Raw genomic sequence first — 24,739 nt, forward strand, 5'->3', positions numbered from 1 at the left:
TAATTTCCAAAAACTGTAGTTTGATTTTATCACGTAATTTTTGACTACAAGTTTGTTTTTTTTCCCCCCTCTAGATCTACTCAGATATTCTTTATTTCAAAATACCTAAAGTGGCAGAGTCTGATGCCACAGATGTTCTTTTGTTGCTGAAAGGTTGAGAGGCAGTGAGCTGACAAAAAAATCCTGCTGAAATATACAAAAAACCCTAAATAGTTAGTCTGCATGAAAATCTGGGTGGCAGCTACAAGGATGAGCAGGTATTAGACAGAGCCCTGGTCATTTGGACAACTCCAATGACCAGAAAATAGATGGCCACATACTTCTCTTTTTAAAGGCTCTGAGAGGTCTGATAACTTGACTTATTCCAGGCAAAATGTTCCCCTCAACTCCTGATGCCGTGATGGTTAATTTTATATGTCAATTTGGCTAGACTAATGTGCCCAGTTGTTTGGTGAAATGTTAGTCTAGATGTTGCTGTGAAGGTGTTTTGTAGATGTGATTAACATTTACCGTCAACTGACTTTTTTTTTTAAAGATTTTTTTCATGTGGACCATTTTTAAGGTCTTTATTGAATTTGTTGCAATATTGTTTCTGTTTTTATGTTTTGGTTTTTTTGGCCCTGAGGCATGTGGGATCTTAGTTCCCTGACTAGGGACCGAACCCACACCACCTGCCTTGGAAGGCGAAGTCTTTAACCACTTGGACCGCCAGGGAAGTCCCTACCGTCCACCGACTTTAAATAAAGCAGATTACCTTCCATAATGTGGATGGGCCTCATTCAAACAGTTGAAGACCTTGAGAGCAACAACTGAGGTTTCTCAGAGAAGAAGGAATTCTGCCTCAATACTGTAATGTAGAAATCCTACCTGAGTCCCCAGCCTGCTGGCCTGACCTATAGATCTGGGGCTCAACATTGCACCTTCAACTCTTACCTGAGTTCCCAGCCTGCCAGCCTGCCCTACAGATTTCATACTTTTTGGTCTCCTAGTGGTTCTGTGGTTCTGTTTCTCTGGAGAAGCCTGAGGTACCCCTCACCCCCAACAACACATACCAAGTTTTCTTGGCTGTCCAAACACTGGGCCCCAGACCTAGCCTCTTCCTATTTCTCAAATCAGTATCTCCATGTCTGGCTCCCTCTTCTTCCCAGGGGATATTATCCAAAGCATTAAATCTGTTCTAAATAAAGAGTTAATAACTGATGAGCAACTTCTTAGGGAGAAAATTAAAAATCATCTACTGAAAATCTAACACATTGGTATTTGTCTTGACAAAACCATAAAACCTTATGCTAAGTAAAAGTGAGTAATTTGTTCCTTTAATACTTCATCACTAGTGATCATCAGTCAAGTTCTACATTTTATGCAGCTCTAAACATGACTACAAAGACTTGGATCAATCTGAAAATAACTCTGAATGCAACTGAAACATGTAGAACACAAAATAATGTTATGTATGTATGTACATGACAAAGATGAATGGAAATACATATAAACGCATAATTGGGTTTTTTTTTAAATATATTGTCAAGAACCATGACTTTTCCCACCCCACACCCAAGGCAGACATTATTCATTCATCAATCACCACACTTTCCACCTAGAAATAGTCTCCCAAACCATCCTTATCTCTGCTCTAGGCATTCCCTGCACCTGACATGAGGCCTGTTTGCCCTTCTGGATTTGGTCCAACTTTCTCAATTTACAGACGACAAAACTGAAGCACAGGGCTTCCCTGGTGGCGCAGTGGTTGAGAATCTGCCCGCCAATGCAGGGGACACGGGTTCGAGCCCTGGTCTGGGAAGATCTCACATGCCACAGAGCAACTGGGCCCGTGACCCACAATTACTGAGCCTGCGCATCTGGAGCCTGTGCTCCGCAACAAGAGAGGCCGCAATAGTGAGAGGCCTGCGCACCGCGATGAAGAGTGGCCCCCACTTGCCACAACTAGAGAAAGCCCTCGCACAGAAACGAAGACCCAACACAGCCATAAATAAATAAATTAATTAATTAAAAACAAAACAAAACAAACAAACAAAAAAATGTGATGTTTATCACTTCCATGCTATTTTTGTACTTTTATATCACATGACTGTTTCCCATAAACACTACTTAGGGGTTGTTTGCATGTTTTTAAACTCTGTCATTGGTAATATGCTATCTGTATCTTTCTGTATCTGTCTTTCCTCTCCAAATTATATTGTTCAGATTTATTCATCTCAAAAATACATCTAGTTTTGGTGCTTTCATTTTAATTACTGTCTAGTCTTCCTATTCATCTTTTCTCCTACTGATTCATATTTGATTATTTCTAATTTGTTGCTATTATAAGTAATAGTACCAGGTACATTCCTATGTATGTCTTCTATGATGTATATCCAAGTGGCCTGACTTATTTACACTGGACCACATATTCTCAGGTAAGTGCCAAGGAGGGGTGAGGGAGAAAGAGGAGAAGCATCACTCTCTCACCTCCCTGACTCTCCCTTCCTCCAGGTTAAAAGGTAGAGACTGTGACTATATATAATTGTGGAGGGGCGGGGGGCCGGGCAGGGAGAGGAGGGAATTAGTCCCATTTCTTTAACTTGATTTTGGATCAAGATAGTTACTCTATTTTGAATTTCAGACACCATTAAAAGAGGGTGTGGAATTTTTCTGTTTATAAGGAGCTGTACTGGTTAAAAATGACTGTGATACACTGTTAATCCAAGGAAGTCACTTTATAACAGTGCAATATTCAGACCATGTGGCAGGCCATAGGAAAGACATTTAGGTTGGCAGCAAGCCTTTGAGTGTTCAGTTCTTCAAATAGGTGTTTCTGCCTTCATTACTCAGATCCTAGGCTCTTTCCTGACAATATTTTCTCCCTAGGAAAGAGCTTGAAAACTGGTCATTGACCGGCTCAATTAGCCTACGGGCACGTTTTATTTAGTTTGTTTGGTATTTGAAATACTTTCAGCCAGCATTTAGTAATTAGGTCATTTTTATATAAAAATCTGGATTTCCATCTTCTCAGGCAATGTTAGGCTAGTGCTAAATTGACAGGGAATATACTCTCAAATTTGTTGAAATCCCTCCCCCACTTCCTATCAGGTTATACTAGACAGTGTATACTCATTTCATCACCTGCCTGGCCCTAGTAGGCATCTGAGTTTATTACCTCTGTGCTCAGGACTTCCACTATGCTTTCTTCCTTATGCTGAGCCATTGAAGGAGTCGCTTATACAAACACCCTGACCTCGTGAAATTCAGACAAATATTGGGCCTCTCCCGTGGAAACTCACATGTAGGCCAAGCAGATCAATTTATAGGAATATAGGATTTTTGTTTCTCAAGAAATGAATGCTTCCATCAGGCCTGCCAGTGTTGATCTGAAAGTTTTCTGAGTCAAGAAAATCTTGTTGCTGATTCAGAAAAGCTCAGGGTAACAGGACATCAAGTACAGTCCGGCCTAAGCTGCAATTCTTTCCTGGTGCTGTGCCCAGGGATGAGTATACAGTCACAGGATGTAGTTTCAAGAATCGCTTTCAGGGAAGTGGTGGAGACGGGGAGGGTGCAGGAGCCTCTTTTCATTTCATTCTTTTAAGTTTTATTTTGTGCTTATTAGCTGCCATGTCTGATGCATAAGCCAGACACAGACCCTGGTATTTGAAGGTTTTCTAGGGTTACTTTCACAATTGGTGCCTCTGGAATTTTGGGGATATATTCAACAGAATTCGAAAATGAACAGTTCTGAATATTCTGACTAGCTGATACATAGTTATTTAGACATTTCTATGAATTGCCTATCATTATTTTGGTGACTCATAAACTTGTGTGTCACACCATGTGATCCCTAGATTACAGGGAAAGGCAGCTTTCCCAAGAAAGCCAGAAATACCCATTTTACAATGAGACCCAGGCCTGTTGGTCCCCAACACACCACTTCCCCAGGGTCTAAGCTTTTCATCCAACGAGCCTGAATGATTTCAGCAACCCTACTTCTCCTAACCTCCAGATCACATCCTCTCTCTTCCACAAAGTCCAGCTCCATGCCTGTCAACCTCATGACATACTTCCACATCCCCAGCAATGCCCTTGACACACAGCCCCCAACAGTGTACTTAACAACTGTTGCAAAAACATCAGCTGTTGATTGTGCCACAGTTGAATATCTTCTCCTTACTGTTAAATTTAACCATGCATCTAATTTTGTGAGCCCAGATGTCCTGTGCCTTATTTTCTAGGGGTACTTAGGAATACAGACAGACGAAAGGCTACATAGTTGTTCTGTGGCTATACAAGACACCATCTTGTTCTCCAAGAAAGGTATGGAACAACACAGGGTTGCAAGAAAAACGGGCTAAAAATGCCACTAACAGGAAGATTCTGCACGAGCCTAAACTATTCAGTTGCCCTTGGTGCGTTAATAGAGGTTATTTCTTGATTCACGATGGGAGAGGAAAGGGGGTGAAAAAGAAAAGAAAAATCATGATTACTCACAGCTCTGTCCACTTCTCTCCTTACTGTGGTGACAGATCTTTTTGTTGTGTCTGAAAAAGAAAAAATCCAGGGATGGGATAAGATTAACAAGGAAATAGTTCTGTTTATAGGCTAAACAATGGCAGAACAAAAAGTAAATCCAAATAAATCCACATATAGAAGTCCAAATGTCCACCGTGGTTTTAGACCTCAGGCTGAATACGACGTAAAACCATACTCTTAGGAGAAAATTGGGAAGAAAGAAGGCCGCCACTTACTTCCCATTCTGTTGTCTGCCTCTGGCCCCCAGGTACTCAGAGGCTGAGGGGCTGCTAATTTGGGTATTCAGCCCAGGAAATGTCTCTGAAATTATCTCTCCCTGTTCTGCTTTAGTCTTGAATACCACTTCCTTCCTGTCTTCCCTAAACAGAGCAGAAGGTCTGATCAATTAACTTACTCTAAGGTATAAATGACATACTTGTTCAAAGTAATTCCTGGGGCAGAAGCACAAGTTCACATGATGGGATGCTGCTGACCACCATTTCCCTGGTTTCATCTCTTTCTCAACCGCTGATTTCACACGTTCCCTCCCACTCTGATTTTCTTCCAGGGCTTGATGCCCATGTCCTGCAGTTGCCTGGGTTCCTGAACTCAATCCATCCCTAATTCTGCTTTTGCTCTGTACATCAGATTCTTTGTAACTCCCTCATAACCATCCTGACATTGGCCTGGACTTAGAGGGCTTCTATCCCACATTGCAATCTCCTCCAAGAGTGTTTGTATTTGAAAGGAGCCCAATGGTTAGCCTATAGAAATTGCCCTTGAATGTTGGAGATTGAGTGAAGGCCTCTAATGCCTGAGGTCAGTGCTGTCATTCTCTGTGGTTCTCATGCAAGCATTAGCCAGCATATTTGGCCTTTGGTTTAAATCCCTGCAAAGTCCTGGCTCAGTCTTTTAGGCAAGTGCCACTCAAAATGTGGTCCGTGGGCTGGTACCAGTGGGTGAACTGATTGTTAACAGTCCACGATGAGATAGATTTAGAAATCAAGTATAAACATTTAGAAATTTTTATAGAAATTCTTTTAATATGTTTTGTTTTTCAATGATATTTATTGAAATATATTATATTTATTGAAATATCATATTATATTTATTGAATCCAGTAGAAATTGGAAGTACTGCTCTATCCCATAGAGTAGCTACTAGCCACATGTGGTTATTGAACACCTACAATATGTGAGCACTTAAAATATGACCAAGGACTTGAATTTTTATTTAATTTAAATAACCACATATGGCTATGTTGTACAGAGCAGGTTAGCATACATATCTGCACATGGGAGGTTAAATGTCTAAAATTTTGTTGAACATCTATATATGCCAGGTAATGTTTTAGACACTGGACATATACTGATGAATAAGAGAAACACAGTCCCTGAACTCAGGAAATTTAAAGATTAGCAGATGAAGCAGAATTTGACATTGTTTTTGTAATAGAAGGCCAACTTCTTTTCTGGAACCCAGCAAGTCACCCTGGAGCCGTAAACTACTGAATGGTTCCTCTTAAGTGGAGATGGTAAACAGAACCCTTTATGGACTGTCAACAGCCTCCCTATACACCTTGGTGTGCAGAGCTGGTTGCTGAGACATAGGTGGGTAAATTTTAGGAGCCAAAGAGCCTTCTGGGTGGACACGTTTATTTGACTCTGATAGATTTAGAAGTTTGGGATAGCAATGTCGCCAAGAGGAACTCAAGATAAGGCAGTTAGGACTGATGTCCCAGGCTCAATACAAAGGCTGAGTGTAGAAGAGGCTGGCTGGGCACAGCTGCTGTTAAGGCAGGAAGCCCCTTCTGCCACACCAGCCCATGAGAATCTTGCTTTAGGAGCAATGGCAGACCATGTGAGGGGAGCCAGAAGAGTTGTCATCCTGCATCACTCTGGTCTGTGTGGGGATCTGGACAGGCAAGGGTACCTTTGTGTGGTGGAAAGAGATACCCAGAGGGAACAGAGATGTTGCACGGCAGTAGAAACAGCTGCAGCTCAAAACCAGTGCCCTCTGGTGAACTGACCTAGCTCCCCAGTAGCCTTCCTGCCTGTTTTGAAGCAGCACTGACCCTGGGGGCTAAGCAAGCCTCCTGACAGTCTGTGGGAGGTGGGGAAGTACATACTGTAAGAGGGAGACACTGGACTTCTTGCTGAGGTAGGCAGGTGGGTACTTGAGGATGTGGAAGATTAAAAGGGATGCAATTCCATTTATAGCCCAAGCTATTAAAACAGGCCCTATGTATGTAATGTGTGCTGAGTGTATTGAAAGGAGAAGTAGGTGCTATGGAAATATCTAACAAGGGATTTGAAGTAATGGGTGTCGTGAGGGAGTAGATTCAGGGGTGGGAGTAGAATCAGGGAAGGCTTGATGAAGTGACAGCTTAGCTAAGATTCAAAGGATGACTCCAACTCAGGTAGGCAAAGAAAAGAAAGTATTTTAGAAAGAGTGAATATTATATGAGAAAACTCAGAATTGCAAGAATGAGATACCTCTGAGGACCAGACAATTCTGTACGGCTAGAGCTTGGAAAATGAAGGTACAAAGCCGAGACATGAGTCATATGACCAGGGGCTTGTTGGGATTTCACCCAGTGAGCAGTGAGAAGCCACGGAAGAGGTGTGAGCAGAGGAGACATGGTAGATTTGAGAATTTAAACGCCTGTTCTAGCTAAATTGAGAGGCAGGAGTGGGTGCAGGGAGACAAGTAGGAGGGCTCTGCTCTAGCCCAGGCTGAACCACAGTCGTGGCAGTGAGGTTGAATCAATAAGCTGGAAAATGTTATTCTCATATTGCTTCCTGCATCAGATGGAAAAAACACCTCAAAGAAGTTGAGTGATTCATACAAGATCATAGAGCCAATATGTGGGAGCACCAGGTCCAGACCTAGCTTCTGTCACTGGTTTAAAGCTCTATCCACAGTACCAGAACTTCTCAAGCTTCTTCTGTGACGTGAGTTTGCGTACATGGCAGACGCATTTCCACACGTGTAAACGTGTACTCCCTTGGAAGAAAGCAGATCCCAAAGCACAAGAGTTAGAGATGGGGGTTATTACATAGGCAGCGGTGATTTCACTCTCGTTCATTAAAAACAGAAAAGGAATCATTTGAAAATGTATTCACTTACCTCTTATTAGTAACAAATCTCTCCCACTCCAGTTGGTGCCTGAGACTTGCACCCAGCTTGAAGCTACTGATAGCTTCACTTACTCTTGAGATTGGAGTGGGGGATGAGGGGAGGATTTCTTTTTTCTGCTCTATCTTTCAGAAATGTGGCTCCATTTCATTTTCCCAAAGAGAGTACGGACAGAAGACTCTGCTGCTCATTGCTGAGGTGACTAATGGGCTCTCAGGTCCCAGGTCTGGAACCTTGGTTATAAAGTTGTTTCTGAGAGGTACGTATGAGGGAGGTAATAAAAGAATGCAGAAGGTAAGATTCTGATGGGCTGCATCTGTCATGACTCTCTGAGGTCATAGATTTGCAGAAGTGATTCTGTTTAGTCAAAGTTCTTTGGGGCAAGACCCTGTAATTCCTCCTTTATGGTGAATTGCCCTTCCCTTCCACTTCTATCCCCTCTCTCTCTCCCTGCCCCATTTTTCCTCCTTTCCTCCCTCCCTTCTTCCCTTCTTCCTTCCTCCCTAACCCCCCTCTTTCTTTTGACAATAGTTCTTGGATCCTGGATTCCACAGTAGAGGGTTTTGTGGTTAATACCCAAGCTAATGCACACATACGTCAAAGGAAAAATTATGACAATATTTCACGACGGATGAGACTATAGAAGTTAGACTGTAGATGTAGGATAACAATCACCTAAAAGCCCCCCAATTCTCAAATAGTGACCATTCCAAATTCCTACTGAATTATTCCCAGATGCATTTTCCTTTTCTATAGGCCATGTTTAGATCTCGGGAGGAGCTCACTGGGTGCTGACAAAGGAACAGTTTTGGAAAGCACCAGATAGGCCTGCAGGTATTCTGGCATGGGCTCAAAGGCTACAGGCATGCTCTGTCCCAGCTGTCACAAGAGAATAGGAATGGGTTGGTGAGCATGTGACAGGCTGAGGAGGGAGCTGCTGAAAGACCTCAGGGCACCACCAATCATGTGCTTTCCCTACCCCCAGATGGCCTCGTACTTTTTTCCTTTCCTTGCCCAACCAGAAGATTCAGATTCTTGTGGGGAGGAGGAGGGCTCAGCCCAGCTCAGACCCAGAATGGAGAAAGGAGGAATGAGAACTAAAGGAATCCTCATAAAGGATCCTGGCATCTTCCCACGAGTGAACTCTGACCACATAGTCATCTGTATTGCAAAAATAACACTGATTTCACGAGGCTAATGACATTTTCTTGGCTCAAAGATCACAGCAAACAATTTCGGCCACAGGAACAAAACATTCCTTTAAAAATATTCAGTGTAAAGATTCCAGCTCACTGAAGACTGGAGCCATTTTTTTCTGGGGGTAAAATCATCAGGAAAAGCCCAAAGCAATTCATAAGCCTTGAGTGGACTTAAGTTTGAAGCTGGGAAGCTGTAGGCCAGTGAGGCCAAGCAGAGTCTCACACTGCAGATACCCAGTCCACTCGGTTACCATGAATGAAACTCACTTACCTTTTCCAGAATAAAACGTTTGGCAGAGCCGTTTTCTTAGGACTATCATTGTGGCTATGAACATTAAAGCAATGATGAAGGAGAGGATGAAAAGATGAAGCAGTGAAGACGGAGGGATCTCGGGGGATTCCATATCACCTGGAGGAAAGAAAAGCACCAGAATCCCATTACATGTTAGCTTAGAGGTAAACCAACAAGTTGGCCAAATGACTGGGTTATAACCAACATGGCCAACTTGCATCGAGCATTTACTCCATGCCAGGTACTGTCCTATGAATGCTGTATATATATGAATGCTGTATGTATATGAATGTTGTATGTATTAGCTCTTTTACTCCTCATGACAACCCTATGAGGCAGGCTCTACTATGACCCTCATTTTACTGATGAAGAAAGTGAGGCACAGAGACCTTTCCCAAAGTTATACAGTAAGTGACATAGCTGAGATATAATCCAGGCTGACTGGTTCCAGACCCCATGCTTTTCATCATTCTGATACACCTATCATATTATATCTTCCTTCCTTCTTTCTCTTTCTTTCTTTCTTTCTTTCTTTCTTTCCTTCTTTCCTTCTTTCTTTCTTTCTTTTTCTTTCTTTCCTTTTTTCTTTCTTTCTTTCCTTTCTTTCTTTCTTTCTTTCTTCCTTCCTTTCTTTCCTTCCTTCCTTCTTTCTTTCCTTCCTTCCTTCTTTCTTTCTCCCTTCCTTCCTTCCTTGCTTCCTTTTTCTTCCTTCTTTCCTTTCTTCCTCTCTCTCTCTCCTTCTCTCCTCCTTCATCGTCTCTCTTTTTCCAGTAGGATAGTCCCTCAGCCCAAATACGTCTCCCCGCTCCACTGCCAAGCACTCATGGTGCTTAGAATTTTTACCATCAGTTATTCAATCTCCAGGATTAACAGGATCCTTTTGAAAAAATAGAATATCATACCTTAGCGTGAACCACTACAACTAGCCCTTTTCCTTGTCTCAGCTAATCAAGGTTTGACAGTGAGGAAAAGATGAATTAGTAGAGAGGTGGATGAGAAGAGTAATTTTGGAGGTTGGGGGAAAGCCTTGTAAAGGAGAGCACTGGTTAGAATGAGGGGCCCAGACTGACAAAGGGCAGGCCTGGAGGGGCATCCACTGTAGGGAGATGGAAGGGTACCCAGGGTAAACTGTGCCCTTTCCAAAAGGCTGAATTTTGCCTCATGGAGTAACTCATAAAGAATAAACATAACAGGGAATTCCCTGGAGGCCCAGTGGTTAGGAGTGTGTGCTCTCACTGCTGAGGGCCCAGCTTCAATCCCTGGTTGGGGAGCTAAAATCCCACAAGCTGTGCGGCGCGGCCAAAAAGAGAAAAAAGAACATAACAGCCTGGTCCAAGAAAAACCTGGCAAAACTGCTCATGAGGAAGGGCTCAGTCCTGCCAACTGCCCTCGCCCTCCCCCATCATAGTGCTGTCTGAGAATCACAGACAGTTTTAGCTGAGAAGGGATCAGATATCATTTAATGTGAGGCCTTCGTTTTACAGTTGAGGAAGTAAGGCTCTGAGATGCTAAATTATCTATAGGGTCATCACTGCTAAATAAGTGACAAAGCCAGGACTGCAAACCTAGATCTGTCTGATCCAAAGCTCGGGCCCCACAGATATTTGTCTCTATCCTTAAGATTGTGGTGAACATTAAGAAAAAAAAGCATTAAGAAGTCTGGTTCATCTACACATTGGATAATCCATATATAAAATTTTTAATTGAGGCATAATTGTCATATAACATTATATTAGTTTCAGGTATACAACATAATGATTTGATATTTGTATATACTGTGACTGATCACCACAATACGTCTAGTTAACCTCCCTTACCATACATAACCCATATTAATTAATATCTTCTAGGAAATGCTATTAAGCACTTGCTACATGTAGCACCATAAGTCAAGGAGTTCTCACTGTCCCCATAACAGGAGAGGTCCCTACTTCAGTGCCTTTATGCAAACCCTTGTCCTGTGCATGTTCCCTCATAGTCCCTTCCACACACAAACTCTACTTATTCCTGAAGACTTTCTAACATTGAACATCCAACAGGACATCAGTCTGCTTAGATTGTAAGTATCTGAAGTGCAAAGATTTTCTCTAAGTCATCTCTGAATCCCCTATAGAGCCAGGCGCCAGCTACATGAAAGGTGTCAATAAGGATTTGTTGGGCTGAATTGACCATCTGTCTATCTAGTCTACCTTGCCCAATCTTCCTTGTCATTAGTTACCTTGTGGCAGACTGCTGCTTATCCCTTAAATCCATTCTCCGTTTCTTCTCTAGTATTAGCTAGGGATTAGCTGGACACATGGCTTCTCTGAGACTACATTTCTAAGCCTCCCCTGCAGTTAGGTGTGGCCAGCCACGTGAACTAAGTTCAGGACTAGAGAATGGGTCTTTTGAGTCGCAGCCTTCAAACACTGAATGGGTCTCTTTTCCTTTCTGAAGGCTGAAACATGAATGTGGCAGTGACCCAGCTTTGACAATTCAGCAGGGGTAACATCCTGGAGAGTGCCAGAGCAACAAGATGGAAAGAACCTGGATTATTGAATGACTTTATGGAATACAGTGACTTACCTGCTCTGAACCAACCACCTTCTATCTCTGAATGTGACATCAGAGAGAAATATACTCCTGCTTTATTTGAGTCACTGTATTTTGAGGTTACTTAGCCTAAATCCTAATACATCTTCTTTTAGATTGTTTTATAGTAATTGCATGCTACTTAACAATGATGTCATGAGGCAATGGGAAAAACATTGGATCTATCCTATCCACAGCCTCATGCACTGACAAGAAAGTCATGCCTCTCGCTAAAGGTACCATATTTTTTTTCCTGTTTCCATCCTTTCTGACTGCTAAGGACTTTACAAACATATTTCATTTAATCCTCACAATAACCCTATTAGATATCTACCATTATTTACGCTCATTCTACAAATGAGAGGCTGAGTTCTAGGGTGGCACAGTCATATGCTCATGTTCTCAGAGCTAGTAGGTAGCAGAGAGAGGATTTGAAATTCAAGTCCATCTGACTTCAGAGCCCATGCTCCTGACCACTGCCAGAGAGTCACTTCCAAGACTCCCGGGAGAACTTCTCTGCCAGCTCTGCAAGGGTCTTGTTAAAATTATTTCCTGTGTTCCAATCTCATTACATTTCCTAATGAAAATGCAACACTGCCTTAGTGGAAGGAACCCTGTTTCAAAGGGAAAATGGTCTCATTGCTCCTTCATTTCTGATTGAAAATTAGGATGTTCAGTCATCTATTCTAGAGCCACTGGAGCACCTCCCACCCCAGACTCTCACTGCTATATTTGTTTTATTCATTGACTTCTGGAGAAGCATGTTGTGGTTAACAGAAGTCAGCAGTGAGCAGCTCAACTTATGAGAATGAGTAGAAAGGGGACAGTCGTAAGACAATTTAAAAATGTCTTTGTGAAACAGAAGCAAGAATGCCTTTGTGGGAGAATGTGTGACTTTGGTTATTTTGTTGCTGGTATTTGTATCACAAACTAGGGGATCATTTGACTGCTTTGATCTGGCTGTCCACACAGACTAGCAGCTGGGATGATGGGACTGGGGTCATCCAAGACTAAGTCTCCAACCCATTAATCTGACATTTATTGAGCACTTACCATGGGCAGAGCACTGAGGTTTTGCTTTAGTTTGGACATAAAGAAGACTCATGTGAACAATTAAAATACATGGAAAATAAAATACCAATGAAAGAGAAAAGACAAGTACAGACACAGGCAAACAAAGAAATGGTACAGGCAATAGGTTTTAGGAGGCAAGATGAGGGAAAGATGCCTTGTACCCTGGAGTTACCTGAGCTGCCATGGAGAACTGGTGAAGAGGGCGAATAATAATATTTTACGTGGAAGAAACTTCTGAGCAGAGAAGTCATGGTGATGGGAGAGGTATAAGCAGGTTCAGAGAGTACAGGGAAAGGAAGCGGAGCTGCCTGGAGCAGAGGATCCATGTCAGGGGATAGGATGAATATAGAGCTGGGAAGGATTCTCAACCTATCTCTAGAGACTGGTTGAAAATCTCTGACGGCACAAAGATTCCTCCATTTCCCTGCCAGCCGCATTCATGAGTGCTATCCTAGGAGCTCCCAACCTCTGATGCAGACCCCACAGGTCCCTCCCACGATTGTTGACTATTCCATCAGCTCTGTTGGCTCCCTTGGAGAGAAGAGCCAGCTTACTTCTTTCTTAACTTCTCACCACCTCAAGGCTTCCAGAAGAATGGTTAATCTGCTCTTCCACCTCTCTACCATGAAGAAAAAAATACTGATGTAATCAGTGATGTGAAGTGTAGATTCCAGTTATTTCCAAATTCATCTTACCCAGGCCCCTGTTTCCCAGCAAAGTTTCTTATATAAGTGTCATTCTAGAAAACCACATTTCATCCAAAGTATTGGCCAAAAATTAACCAGGCAGAAAATTCCACATAACAAAGGAGAGTTTACTAAACAATTCTTAGAAAAAAATAATTCCCCTGGGATTGTAATATATAAGACTCTAGACCTCTGGTACGAATTAGTTATAGCTCAATTTTTATAAGGTGACAAGTCTGGTGGTCTTAGCTATGATTAAAAAAAGAGGTAGAGAATACTGAAAGGTCAAAACTTGCCTAATTCACTATTTTCACTCAAAGTTGGCCCTAAAAATGGTAAGTTTCTAATGTCTTCATTTCTTTCAAATCCTTAGCATGAATCCTCTCTTTACTTCCTCACTTCATCATAATAACTTAGTTAGAAAGAAGCTGGGCTAACTTTAGCGCTGGAATTGGGTAGCCAAGTGTGGATAGGTGGGGAAGTGGGGAGTTGGGGGTTTGAAGATGACAATGGAGCTGGCTGCCTCTGAAAACTATATCAGGGAGGATTCTTTTCTTCTAGAAAAAAAAAATGCTAGGAAATTAATGATGAGATGGGCATTGAGTCACTTCAAAGTTCTCAGTCTGGTCTGTGGATTGGTGCCAATCCATGATAAAATTTAATTTGAGATACAGCAGGTATCTCTGGTGCCCAACTCATATTCTGCCTGTCTTACCCCTGATTTCAGCTATGGCTGAATGTGGCTGAATGATGGATGATTCTGTGCAGGTTCTAACTCACTTCCCCCAGACAGTCTTGCTTCAACCATGTGCTACTTTTATGTCAGGACTCCCTCAATGCTGAGGGTTGGTCCCTTTCATCATTACTTCCAGTGACCCATTTGTAGAAATTTTGCTTCTCATCTCCACAAATTTAGGCTCCACTGGATTAAAGGTCCAGCTTCCTAGTGGCAAGTGCTTCTACCAAAGGATGCTGTACCAAGGGATATGTTCTATTGCATCTAGATACTGCCTAGTCAGCTTGAGCTCTACCCACTGTCGGACCAGCAGGCAAAGAAAAGAATCATTGCACTGGTAGAGTAATCAATCTTGATTACCAGGAAGAACTCAAATGCTGCTACCTAATGGAGGCAAGGAAGACTATGTCTGGAACTCAGGGATCCACTGATTCTCTGAGTTTTGTTACTTCTATACCCAGTAATAACAATGAAAAGGCAATTGCAGCAACTTCAGTCTGCTAAGGGCAAGGTGACTACGGGCTCATGTCTCTCAGGGTTGAAAATCTGAGTCACTCCCAACCCCTATTTCTCTCCACCTTCCAGGCAAACAAACTATTCCATCTGAAATGCTGAGTGAGGGAAATCTAGAATGTATGGTGGATGAGAGAAATGACAAACATCAATTATGGCTTGGGATCAGTTGCAGCAGCAGGAGCTGTAACTTGTTCCATGAACTCTTGTATATGCATCTTGTGCAGAGATTGTAGCTACTTCCCTTCCTGAAGGCTCGGAAACAGTGGACTTAATGTAGGGCATGAATGGATGGACTTGAGCAGCGCAAGGGATAGACTGTTGTAGTCCTGCCTCACGTCCTCTCAGCTTCACCTCTGACTTCAGCCACAGATTGGGTAAAATTCGGGGTGGGCCTTGACTCACTTCATGGTCAGTGATTCACCTCAAGTGGACACATTGCATTCTGCCCTGGAATGACTTTGATGCTATAGATGCTGGGGGGAGCTCACTCAGCCCACATGCATGCATAGTTCACAGCAGAAGGAAGTTAACACTCCTGGGGACAACTGTTAACCACTGGGGGTAAAAGCAGATGGATTAGTCCTTCCACCTGAAGCCCTCTGAGTAAACATCTTAGGAGATGATCTATACACTCCTCAGGTGGTCCTTGAGTATTTAAGCTTCTATTGTCCACACCAACAACTTTGATAATGCACCCTTATATCTGCTTTTCCTTCTTTCCTGTCTTGATTTCCTAAACCTCCCACTTCTGCTCCCTGGGGTCATCACCTAAATACCTGCATGCCACACAAGTCCTTATCATAGGCTCTGTTTTACCTAAGGTAAAGGGCAAATAGTGAAATATAATGACAACATAGCAAATCTTCTATAAAGTCAAATTTATCATAACTAGGGACTGTTCTTTATTTGGAGATTATATCCTTTATTGTTATGATAGCAGAATAATGACCTCCCTCAAACATGTCCATGTTCTGAAACCTGTGAATGAGTTACCCTACACAGCAGAAAGATTTTGCAGATATGATTATATTAAGGACCTTGAAATGGGAAAATTATCCTAAATTATCAGGTTGAGGTATGTATTGTGGGGAGGCATCTAATGTAATCACAAGGGTCCTTAAAAGGTGGAAGAGGGAGGCAAGAGAGTTAAAGGAAGAGATGTGATGACAGAAGCAGAGATCTGAGTAATGCAATTGCTGGTGTTGAAGGCTGTAGGAAAGGTCCACGAGCCAAGGAATGCAGGTGGCCTCCAGAAGGTAGAAAAATCAGGAAAATGAATTCTCCCTTAGAGCCTGTGCAATCCTGTTGACACCTTGATCTGAGTCCAGTGAAGCCCTTTTCAGACTTCTGACCTCCAGAAGAGTGAGGTTAAGCCCATGATGTTTGTGGAACAATAGGAACAATAGGAAACTTATGTCTCTGGTGATAAAATGACCTGTCTCTTATGAAATGATTATGATACTAGATGTTAACTCTCTTATTTGGCAAATGAATGTTCTTGGCAGATAAAAAAATTGTCAGGCTACCAAAATTGTCAGAAATTTTGCTGGTGCACGAAATTCTAAAGTATGGGATTCAGCATAGCCAGTGAAGGCTCTAAATGATTTTTTTAAGAGGTCAGTTTTCCTGGAAAACCCTAAAACCACTTGGCTGGCAGCAAAGCCATCAAAGTAATATTCATACTGCTGACTCGTAGCACTGTGCCTGAATCACAATGATGAGCCTTTATGCTGGGTATTTTCAGTTTCCTGTCTGGATCCATTCTCTCCACTCCAACACTCAGTTCTGAGCTCTGAGAGGTTGACTTTATGAACATGTCAGTGGAATTCCACCTGGGCTCTGCCAATGGGAAGCACCAGCAAGAGACTGGAGGGTGGGAGGAGAACGAGGTTGTGGTATCCATTCATCAGCTTCTGCTCTTTGGAGTTGCTGCAGGTGGCAGCATCACTGTACCGGAGGCCACAGCTCCCTTCTCCAGGTTCCAGTAGCCTCTCCAGGGTGGTAATTGCTCCCCGTCTTTTGAAGCCCCAGGTGCCCTGCACTACCTTTAGTACTTTCTCTAAATCCTAATCCCACCTCCATAAATAGTCCCTTTATTACACTCTCCTCATATTACTCATTCTGAATGTGCCATCCATTTCTTGCCTGAACCCTGACTGGTAAGCTAGGCAGCTCTTACCTTGGTCAATGACGGCCGAAGTGAGTTCCTTCATATTGGCATTCCAGAACACACAGCTGAAATTCCTGCCAGGGTGTGGCTTTAGGCGCAGAACACTAGTGACCTGGTAGAGGCCTTCAGAGGTCTTGGTGTGGCTGGTGTTGGTAGGAACACTGATATTTGGCCAGGACACTTCTGCCAGGGGATAGCCTACAGCCTGGCAGGTGAGCTCTACCTCATCTGTCCCTGGGACCTTAAGGTTGCGAGTGTTTATTTTCTTGTAGGAAGCTGGACAAGAGAAGAAGAAAAAGAAATAAGTCTCTCTTTTCTGATTCCCGTAGATCTCTGTACTCGATGCCACGTGAAGTAAAATTATCATTATCAATATTAAGTACTACTAGTTTTAACTTTTTAAACATTTTCTATGTCCCAGATATCATGCTATTTTACATACATTGAATTATTTAATTTTTACAATACAGCAAACAGCATTGTTAATATACCCAATTTTTGTTGAAGGTAATTGAGGCTAGAGAGGTCGAGTGTTTCACTCAGAGGCACAGGGCTTTTAACTGGTGGAGCCAACTTATGCACACTCGAGGTTTGATTCCAAATCTCAATGGTGCTTTACCCTACCACAATCTGTGGCATCCCATATTAATGTAAATTATCTTACAATTGGGGATTGGAGAAAAGAGAGGCTGGATAAACTAAATCACTAGATAACCCCCACATCTCACTTTATTTAGTACTTTTCCTAACATCTTCAGGAGAAAATTTTCTTTCCATGTCTTCCTTTCCTCTGTCCTCTTTAAGATTAGGAGGAGAAAAAATAAGGACCTAGATATCTGTTGGAGGTCAGATTCATTGCCATCTTCGTCCCAGATTGTTCCATCTGGGTTTGTGTTTTTGTTTTTTTAACATCTTTATTGGAGTATAATTGCTTTACATTGTTGTGTTAGTTTCTGCTGTATAACAAAGTGAATCAGCTCTACCTATACTTATATCCCCATATCCCCTCCCTCTTGCATCTCCCTCTCACACTCCCTATCCCACCCCTCTAGGTGGACACAAAGCACCTAGCTGATTTCCCTGTGCTATGCGGCTTCTCCCCACTAGCTATCTATTTTACATTTGGTAGTGGATATATGTTAATGCCACTCCCTCACTCCGTCCCAGCTTACCCTTCACCCTCCCCGTGTCCTCAAGTCCATTCTCTACGTCTGTGTCTTTAGTCCTGTCCTGTCCCTAGGTTCTTCAGAACCACTTTATTTTTTAGATTCCATACGTATGTGTTAGCATACAGTATTTGTTTTTCTCTTTCTGACTTACTTCACTCTGTATGACAGATTCTAGGTCCATCCACCTCACTACAAATAACTCAATTTCGTTTCCTTTTATGGCTGAGTAATATTCCATTGTATATATGTGCCACATCTTTATCCATTCATCTGTCGATGGACACTTAGGTTGCTTCCATGTCCTGGCTATTGTAAATAGTGCTGCAATGAACGTTGTGGTACATGACTCTTTTTGAGTTATGGTTTTCTCAGGGTATATGCCCACTAGTGGGATTGCTGGGTCGTATGGTAGTTCTATTTTTAGTTTTTTAAGGAACCTCCATACTGTTCTCCATAGTGGCTGTACCAATTTACATTCCCACCAACAGTGCAAGACGGTTCCCTTTTCTCCACACCCTCTCCAGCATTTAGTGTTTGTAGATTTTTTTGATGATGGCCATTCTTACTGGTGTGAGGTGATACCTCATTGCAGTTTTGATTTGCATTTCTCTAATGCTTAGTGATGTTGAGCATCCTTTCATGTGTTTGTTGGCAATCTGTATATCTTCTTTGGAGAAATGTCTTTTTAGGTCTTCTGCCCATTTTTGGATTGGGTTGTTTGTTTATTTGATATTGAGCTGCATGAGCTGCTTGTATATTTTGCAGATTAATCCTTTGTCAGTTACTTTATTTGCAAATATTTTCTCCCATTCTGAGGGTTGTCTTTTGTCTTGCTTATGGTTTCCTTTACTGTGCAAAAGCTTTTAAGTTTCCTTATGTCCCATTTGTTTCTTTTTGTTTTTATTTCCATTTCTGTAGGAGGTGGGTCAAAAAAGGATCTTGCTGTGATTTATGTCAAAGAGTGTTCTTCCTATGTTTTCCTCTAAGAGTTTTATAGTGTCTGGCCTTACATTTAGGTCTTTAATCCATTTTGAGGTTATTTTTGTTTAAGGTGTTAGGGAGTGTTCTAATTTCATTCTTTTACATATAGCTGTCCAGTTTTCCCGGCACCACTTATTGAAGAGGCTGTCTTTTCTCCACTGTATATCCTTGCCTCCTTTGTCATAGATTAGTTGACCATAGGTGCGTGGGTCTATCTCTGGGCTTTCTATCCTGTTCATTGATCTATATTTCTGTTTTTGTGCCAGTACCATACTGTCTTGATTACTGTAGCTTTGTAGTATAGTCTGTAGTCCGGGAGATTGACTCCTCCAGCTCCATTTTTCTTTCTCAAGATTGCTTTTGCTGTTTGGGGTCTTTTGTGTTTCCATACAAATTGTTAAATATTTTGTTCTAGTTCTGTGACAAATGACATTGGTAGTTTGATAGGGATTGCATTGAATCTGTAGATTGCTTTGGGGAGTATAGTCATTTTCACAATGTTGATTCTTCCAATCCAAGAACATGGTATATCTCTCCATCTGTTTGTATCATCCTTAATTTCTTTCATCAGTGTCTTACAGTTTTCTGCATACCGGTCTTTTGTCTCCTTAGGTAGGTTTATCCCTAGGTATTTTATTCTTTTAGTTGCAATGGTAAATGGGAGTGTTTCCTTAATTTCTCTTTCAGATTTTTCATTATTAGTGTATAGGAATGCAAGAGATTTCTGTGCATTCATTTTGTATCCTGCTACTTTACCAAATTCATTGATTAGCTCTAGTAGTTTTCTGGTAGCATCTTTAGGATTCTCTATGTATAGTATCATGTCATCTGCAAACAGTGACTGTTTTACTTCTTCTTTTCCAATTTGGATTCCTTTTATTTCTTTTTCTTCTCCGATTGCTGTGGTTAAAACTTCCACAACTATGTTGAATAATAGTGGTGAGAGTGGACAACCTTGTCTTGTTCCTGATCTTAGAGGAAATGGTTTTAGTTTTTCACCATTGAGAACGATGTTGGCTGTAGGTTTGTCATATATAGCCTTTATTATGTTGAGGTAGGTTCCCTCTATGCCTACTTTCTGGAGAGTTTTTATCATAAATGGGTGTTGAATTTTGTCAAAAGCTTTTTCTGCATCTATTGAGATGATCATGTGATTTTTATCCTTCAAGGTGTTAACATGGTGTATCACAATGAGTGATTTATGTATACTGAAGAATCCTTGCATTCCTGGGATAAACCCCACTTGATCATGGTGTATGATCCTTTTAATGTGCTGTTGCATTCTGTTTGCTAGTATTTGGTTGAGGATTTTTGCATCTATGTTCACCAGTGATACTGTCCTGTAGTTTTCTTTTTTTGTGACACCTTTGTCTGGTTTTGGTATCAGGGTGATGGTGGCCTCGTAGAATGAGTTTGGGAGTGTTCCTCCCTCTGCTATATTTTGGAAGAGTTTGAGAAGGATAGGTGTTAGCTCTTCTCTAAATGTTTGATAGAATTCGCCTGTGAAGCCATCTGGTCCTGGGCTTTTGTTTGTTGGAAGATTTTAAATCACAGTTTCAATTTCATTGCTTGTGATTGGTCTTTTCATGTTTTCTATTTCTTCCTGGTTCAGTCTCAGAAGCTTGTGCTTTTCTAACAAATTGTCCATTTCTTCCAGGTTGTCCATTTTATTGGCATAGAGTTGCTTGTAGTAATCTCTCATGATCCTTTGTATTTCTGCAGTGTCAGTTGTTACTTCTCCTTTTTCATTTCTAATTCTGTTGATTTGAGTTTCCTCCCTTTTTTTCTTGATGAGTCTCGCTAATGGTTTATCAATTTTGTTTATCTTCTCAAAGAACCAGCTTTTAGTTTTATTAATTTTTGGTATCATTTCCTTCATTTCTTTTTCATTTATTTCTGATCTGATCTTTATGATTTCTTTCTTTCTGCTAACTTTGGGGTTTTTTTGTTCTTCTTTCTCTAATTGCTTTAGGTGTAAGGTTAGGTTGTTTATTGAGATGTTTCTTGTTTCTGGAGGTAGGATTGTATTGCTATAAACTTCCCTCTTAGAACTGTTTTTGCTGCATCCCATAGGTTTTGGGCTGTCATGTTTTCATTGTCATTTGTTTCTAGGTATTTTTTGATTTCCTCTTTGATTTCTTCAGTGATCTCTTGGTTATTTAGTAATGTATTGTTTAGCCTCCATGTGTTTGTACTTTTTACAGATTTTTTCCTGTAATTGATATCTAGTCTCATAGCGTTGTGGTCGGAAAAGATACTTGATACGATTTCAATTTTCTTAAATTTACCAAGGCTTGATTTGTGACTCAAGATATGATCTATTCTGGAGAATGTACCAGGAGCACTTGAGAAGAAAGTGTATTCTGCTGTTTTTGGATAGAATGTCCTATAAATATCTATTAAGTCCATGTTGTTTAATGTATCATTTAAAGCTTGTGTTTCCTTATTTATTTTCATTTTGGTTGATCTGTCCATTGGTGAAAGTGGGGTGTCAAAGTCCCCTACTATTATTGTGTTACTGTTGATTTCCTCTTTTATGGCTGTTAGCATTTGCCTTATGTATTGAGGTGCCCCTATGTTGGGTGCATAAATATTTATAATTGTTATATCTTCTTCCTGGATTGATCCCTTGATCATTCTGTAGTGTCCTTCTTTGTCTCTTGTAATAGTCTTTATTTTAAAGTCTATTTTGTCTGATATGAGAATTGCTACTCCAGCTTTCTTTTGATTTCCATTTGCATAGAATATCTTTTTCCATTCCCTCACTTTCAGTCTGTATGTGTCCTTAGGTCTGAAGCGGGTCTCTTGTAGACAGCATATATATGGGTCTTGTTTTTGTATCCATTCAGCCAGTCTATGTCTTTTGATTGGAGCATTTAATTCATTTACATTTAAGGTAGTTATCGATATGTATGTTCCTATTACCATTTTCTTACTTGTTTTGGGTTTGTTATTGTAGGTCTTTTCCTTCTTTTGTGTTTCCTGCCTAGAGAATTTCCTTTAGCATTTGTTGTAAAGCAGGTTTGGTGGTGCTGAATTCTCTTAGCTTTTGCTTGTCTGTAAAGGTTTTAATTTCTCCGTCGAATCTGAATGAGGTCCTTCCTGGGTAATCTTGGTTGTAGGTTTTTTCTTTTCATCACTTTAAATATGTCTGCCACTCCCTTCAGGCTTGCAGAGTTTCTGCTGAAAGATCAGCTGTTAACCTTATGGGGATTCCCTTGGATGTTATTTGTTGCTTTTCCCTTGCTGCTTTCAATATTTTTTCTTTGTATTTAATTTTTGATAGTTTGAGTAATACGTGTCTTGGCGTGTTTCTCCTTGGATTTATCCTGTATGGGACTCTCTGCACTTCCTGGACTTGATTGACTATTTCCCTTCCCATGTTAGGGAAGTTTTCAACTATAATCTCTTCATATATTTTCTCAGCCCCTTTCTTTTTGTCTTCTTCTTCTGGGACCCCTATAATTTGAATGTTGGTGCGTTTACTGTTGTCCCAGAGGTCTCTGAGACTGTCCTCAATTCTCTTCATTCTTTTTTCTTTATTTTGCTCTGCAGTAGTTATTTCCACTCTTCTATCTTCCAGGTCACTTATCCCTTCTTCTGCCTCAGTTATTCTGCTTTTGATTCCTTCTAGAGAGTTTTTAATTTCATTTATTGTGCTGTTCATCATTGTTTGTTTACTCTTTAGTTCTTCTAGGTCCTTGTTAAACGTTTGTTTTATTTTCTCCATTCTATTTCCAAGATTTTGGATCATGTTTACTATCTTTACTCTGAATTGTTTTTCAGGTAAACTACCTATTTCCTCTTCACTTGTTTGGTCAGTTGGGTTTTTACCTTGCTCCTTCATCTGCTGCATATTTCTCTGTCTTCTTATTTTGTTTAACTTACTGTCTTTGGGGTCTCCTTTTCGCAGGCTGCAGGTTCATAGTTCCCGTTTTTTTTGGTGTCTGCCCCCAGTGGGTAAGTTTGGTTCAGTGGGTTGTGTAGGCTTCCCGGTGGAGGGGACTGGTGCCTGTGTTCTGGTGGATGAGGCTGGATCTTGTCTTTCTGGTGGGCAGGACCGCATCTGGTGGTGTGTTTTGGGGTGTCTGTGAACTTATTATGATTTTAGGCAGCCTCTCTGCTAATGGGTGGGGTTGTGTTCCTGTCTTGCTAGTTGTTTGGCTTGGGGTGTCCAGCACTGGAGCTTGCTGGTCGTTGAGTGGATCTGGGTCTTAGCATTGAGATGGAGATCTCCAGGAAAGCTCTCGCTGATTGATATTACATGGGGCCAGGAGGTCTCTGGTGGTCCAATGTCCTGAACTTGGCTCTCCCACCTCAGAGGTTCTAGCCTAACAGCCGGCAAGAGCACCAAGACCCTGTCAGCTACATGGCCAGGTACGTGGGGAGAGTCTTGCCTTTTGGGAAGTCTGAGGTCTTCTGCCAGCATTCAGTAGGTGTTCTGTAGGAGTTGTTTTGGATATATTTTTTGGGGGGAAGGTGATCTTCACATCTTACTCCTCCACCATCTTGAAGGTCCTCTGGGTTTGGTTTTTTTGTTTTTGTTCGTAGCTTCCTTTCTTATCTCTGGACACCTTAACTTAAAGATTTATGTTTATTCCTGCTAAAGGTGGGGGTTGATGTGTTTTGAGCAAAGACCTGGAACAGCTCTGGCAACACTTTGAAGATGAATGAGTTAATACATGTAAAGTGCTCAGAAAAGGGCAGGAACCCAGTAAGCACTTGATAAATGCTATTACTTTTTTAAAAAAAAGACCTAGATTCTGCCTATAAATAGTCAAGAACTGAGTATATTTATACTTCTCTCTAACACACACACACACACACACACACACACACCCTTCTGTGCAGTGGATGCTGAATGAATTAATCAGATGTGCCTCCCTGCCCTCTAGAAAACTGAGATCTAAAATAGACACAAGTGACATTGAGAGCACCAGGAAGACACAAGGACAAATTGTCCAATTATCTTAGATGATAGCTAAAAATAAATAAATATTAACCACATACGCAGATACCAGGGAGTGTGAAAAGTAACCTGTTGATTTTTGGTGAAAGGAAGAGGGAGTAAGCACTAGCTCTCATCAGGTAGGAAATACTTCTTTAAGAGAGAATTTCAATAAGATCTTTGAAGTAAAGATGTATATATGCACAGATATGATGAAACTTTTTTTTGTTAAATTTTTGGGAGGAGTATAAATGAGCACAAACTGTGAAAAGCAATTTTATATTAAAATAATGCTAACAGCCATGTGGAAAATATCAAATATGTATGATTTACTAAGTGTTTTCTAGGTGCTGAGTTCATGCCCTGTGCTTTTACATTCTGTGGAGGTGGAAGGAAGATGCATTTCCCTCTCCACAATTTTTGCTTTTTGAGAACCTCCCTTGTGTGTCTCTGTGTTATGAGTTACTAATTTGATTAGTTATAGCCAAAGTCACTCACTGAGTCACGGGTCACCGGAGAGCAAGGTGACTGTGTCTTGAAGTGCTGTTTATAACCTGTGGCCTTCTCTTGAAGTTCTTTCCATGCCATTAAGAGTAGTTGCCTGGGCCTGCTGGCCTGCCTGCCTCAAAAATCTCTCACATCTTCCCTACCCACAGTATTCCAGCTTCTGCTTGTGACTGGGTGGGTGGGGCAGATTTTCTTATCTATGAGTTTGGAAGGATAACTTCAGGGACTGATCTGCAAACCTGGACTCAGTTT

The 24,739-nt window shown here is 41.3% G+C and overlaps 1 protein-coding gene across 1 annotated transcript in view; it reads right to left on the minus strand.

Annotated features, from left to right (window-relative positions):
* The window catches only part of PDCD1LG2 (programmed cell death 1 ligand 2), a 50,448-nt gene that overhangs the window by 7,994 nt on the left and 17,715 nt on the right, over window positions 1-24,739 (minus strand). The window contains exons 4-6 of the mRNA XM_007182300.2: window positions 16,892-17,158; window positions 9,109-9,246; window positions 4,480-4,529 (exon numbers count right to left, since the gene is read on the minus strand). Of these exons, the coding sequence (XP_007182362.2) occupies window positions 4,480-4,529; window positions 9,109-9,246; window positions 16,892-17,158 (455 nt within the window). The remainder of the gene's footprint in view (window positions 1-4,479; window positions 4,530-9,108; window positions 9,247-16,891; window positions 17,159-24,739) is intronic.

This window comes from Balaenoptera acutorostrata, chromosome 6 (assembly GCF_949987535.1).
Source record: "Balaenoptera acutorostrata chromosome 6, mBalAcu1.1, whole genome shotgun sequence".
Lineage (NCBI taxonomy): Eukaryota > Metazoa > Chordata > Mammalia > Artiodactyla > Balaenopteridae > Balaenoptera > Balaenoptera acutorostrata.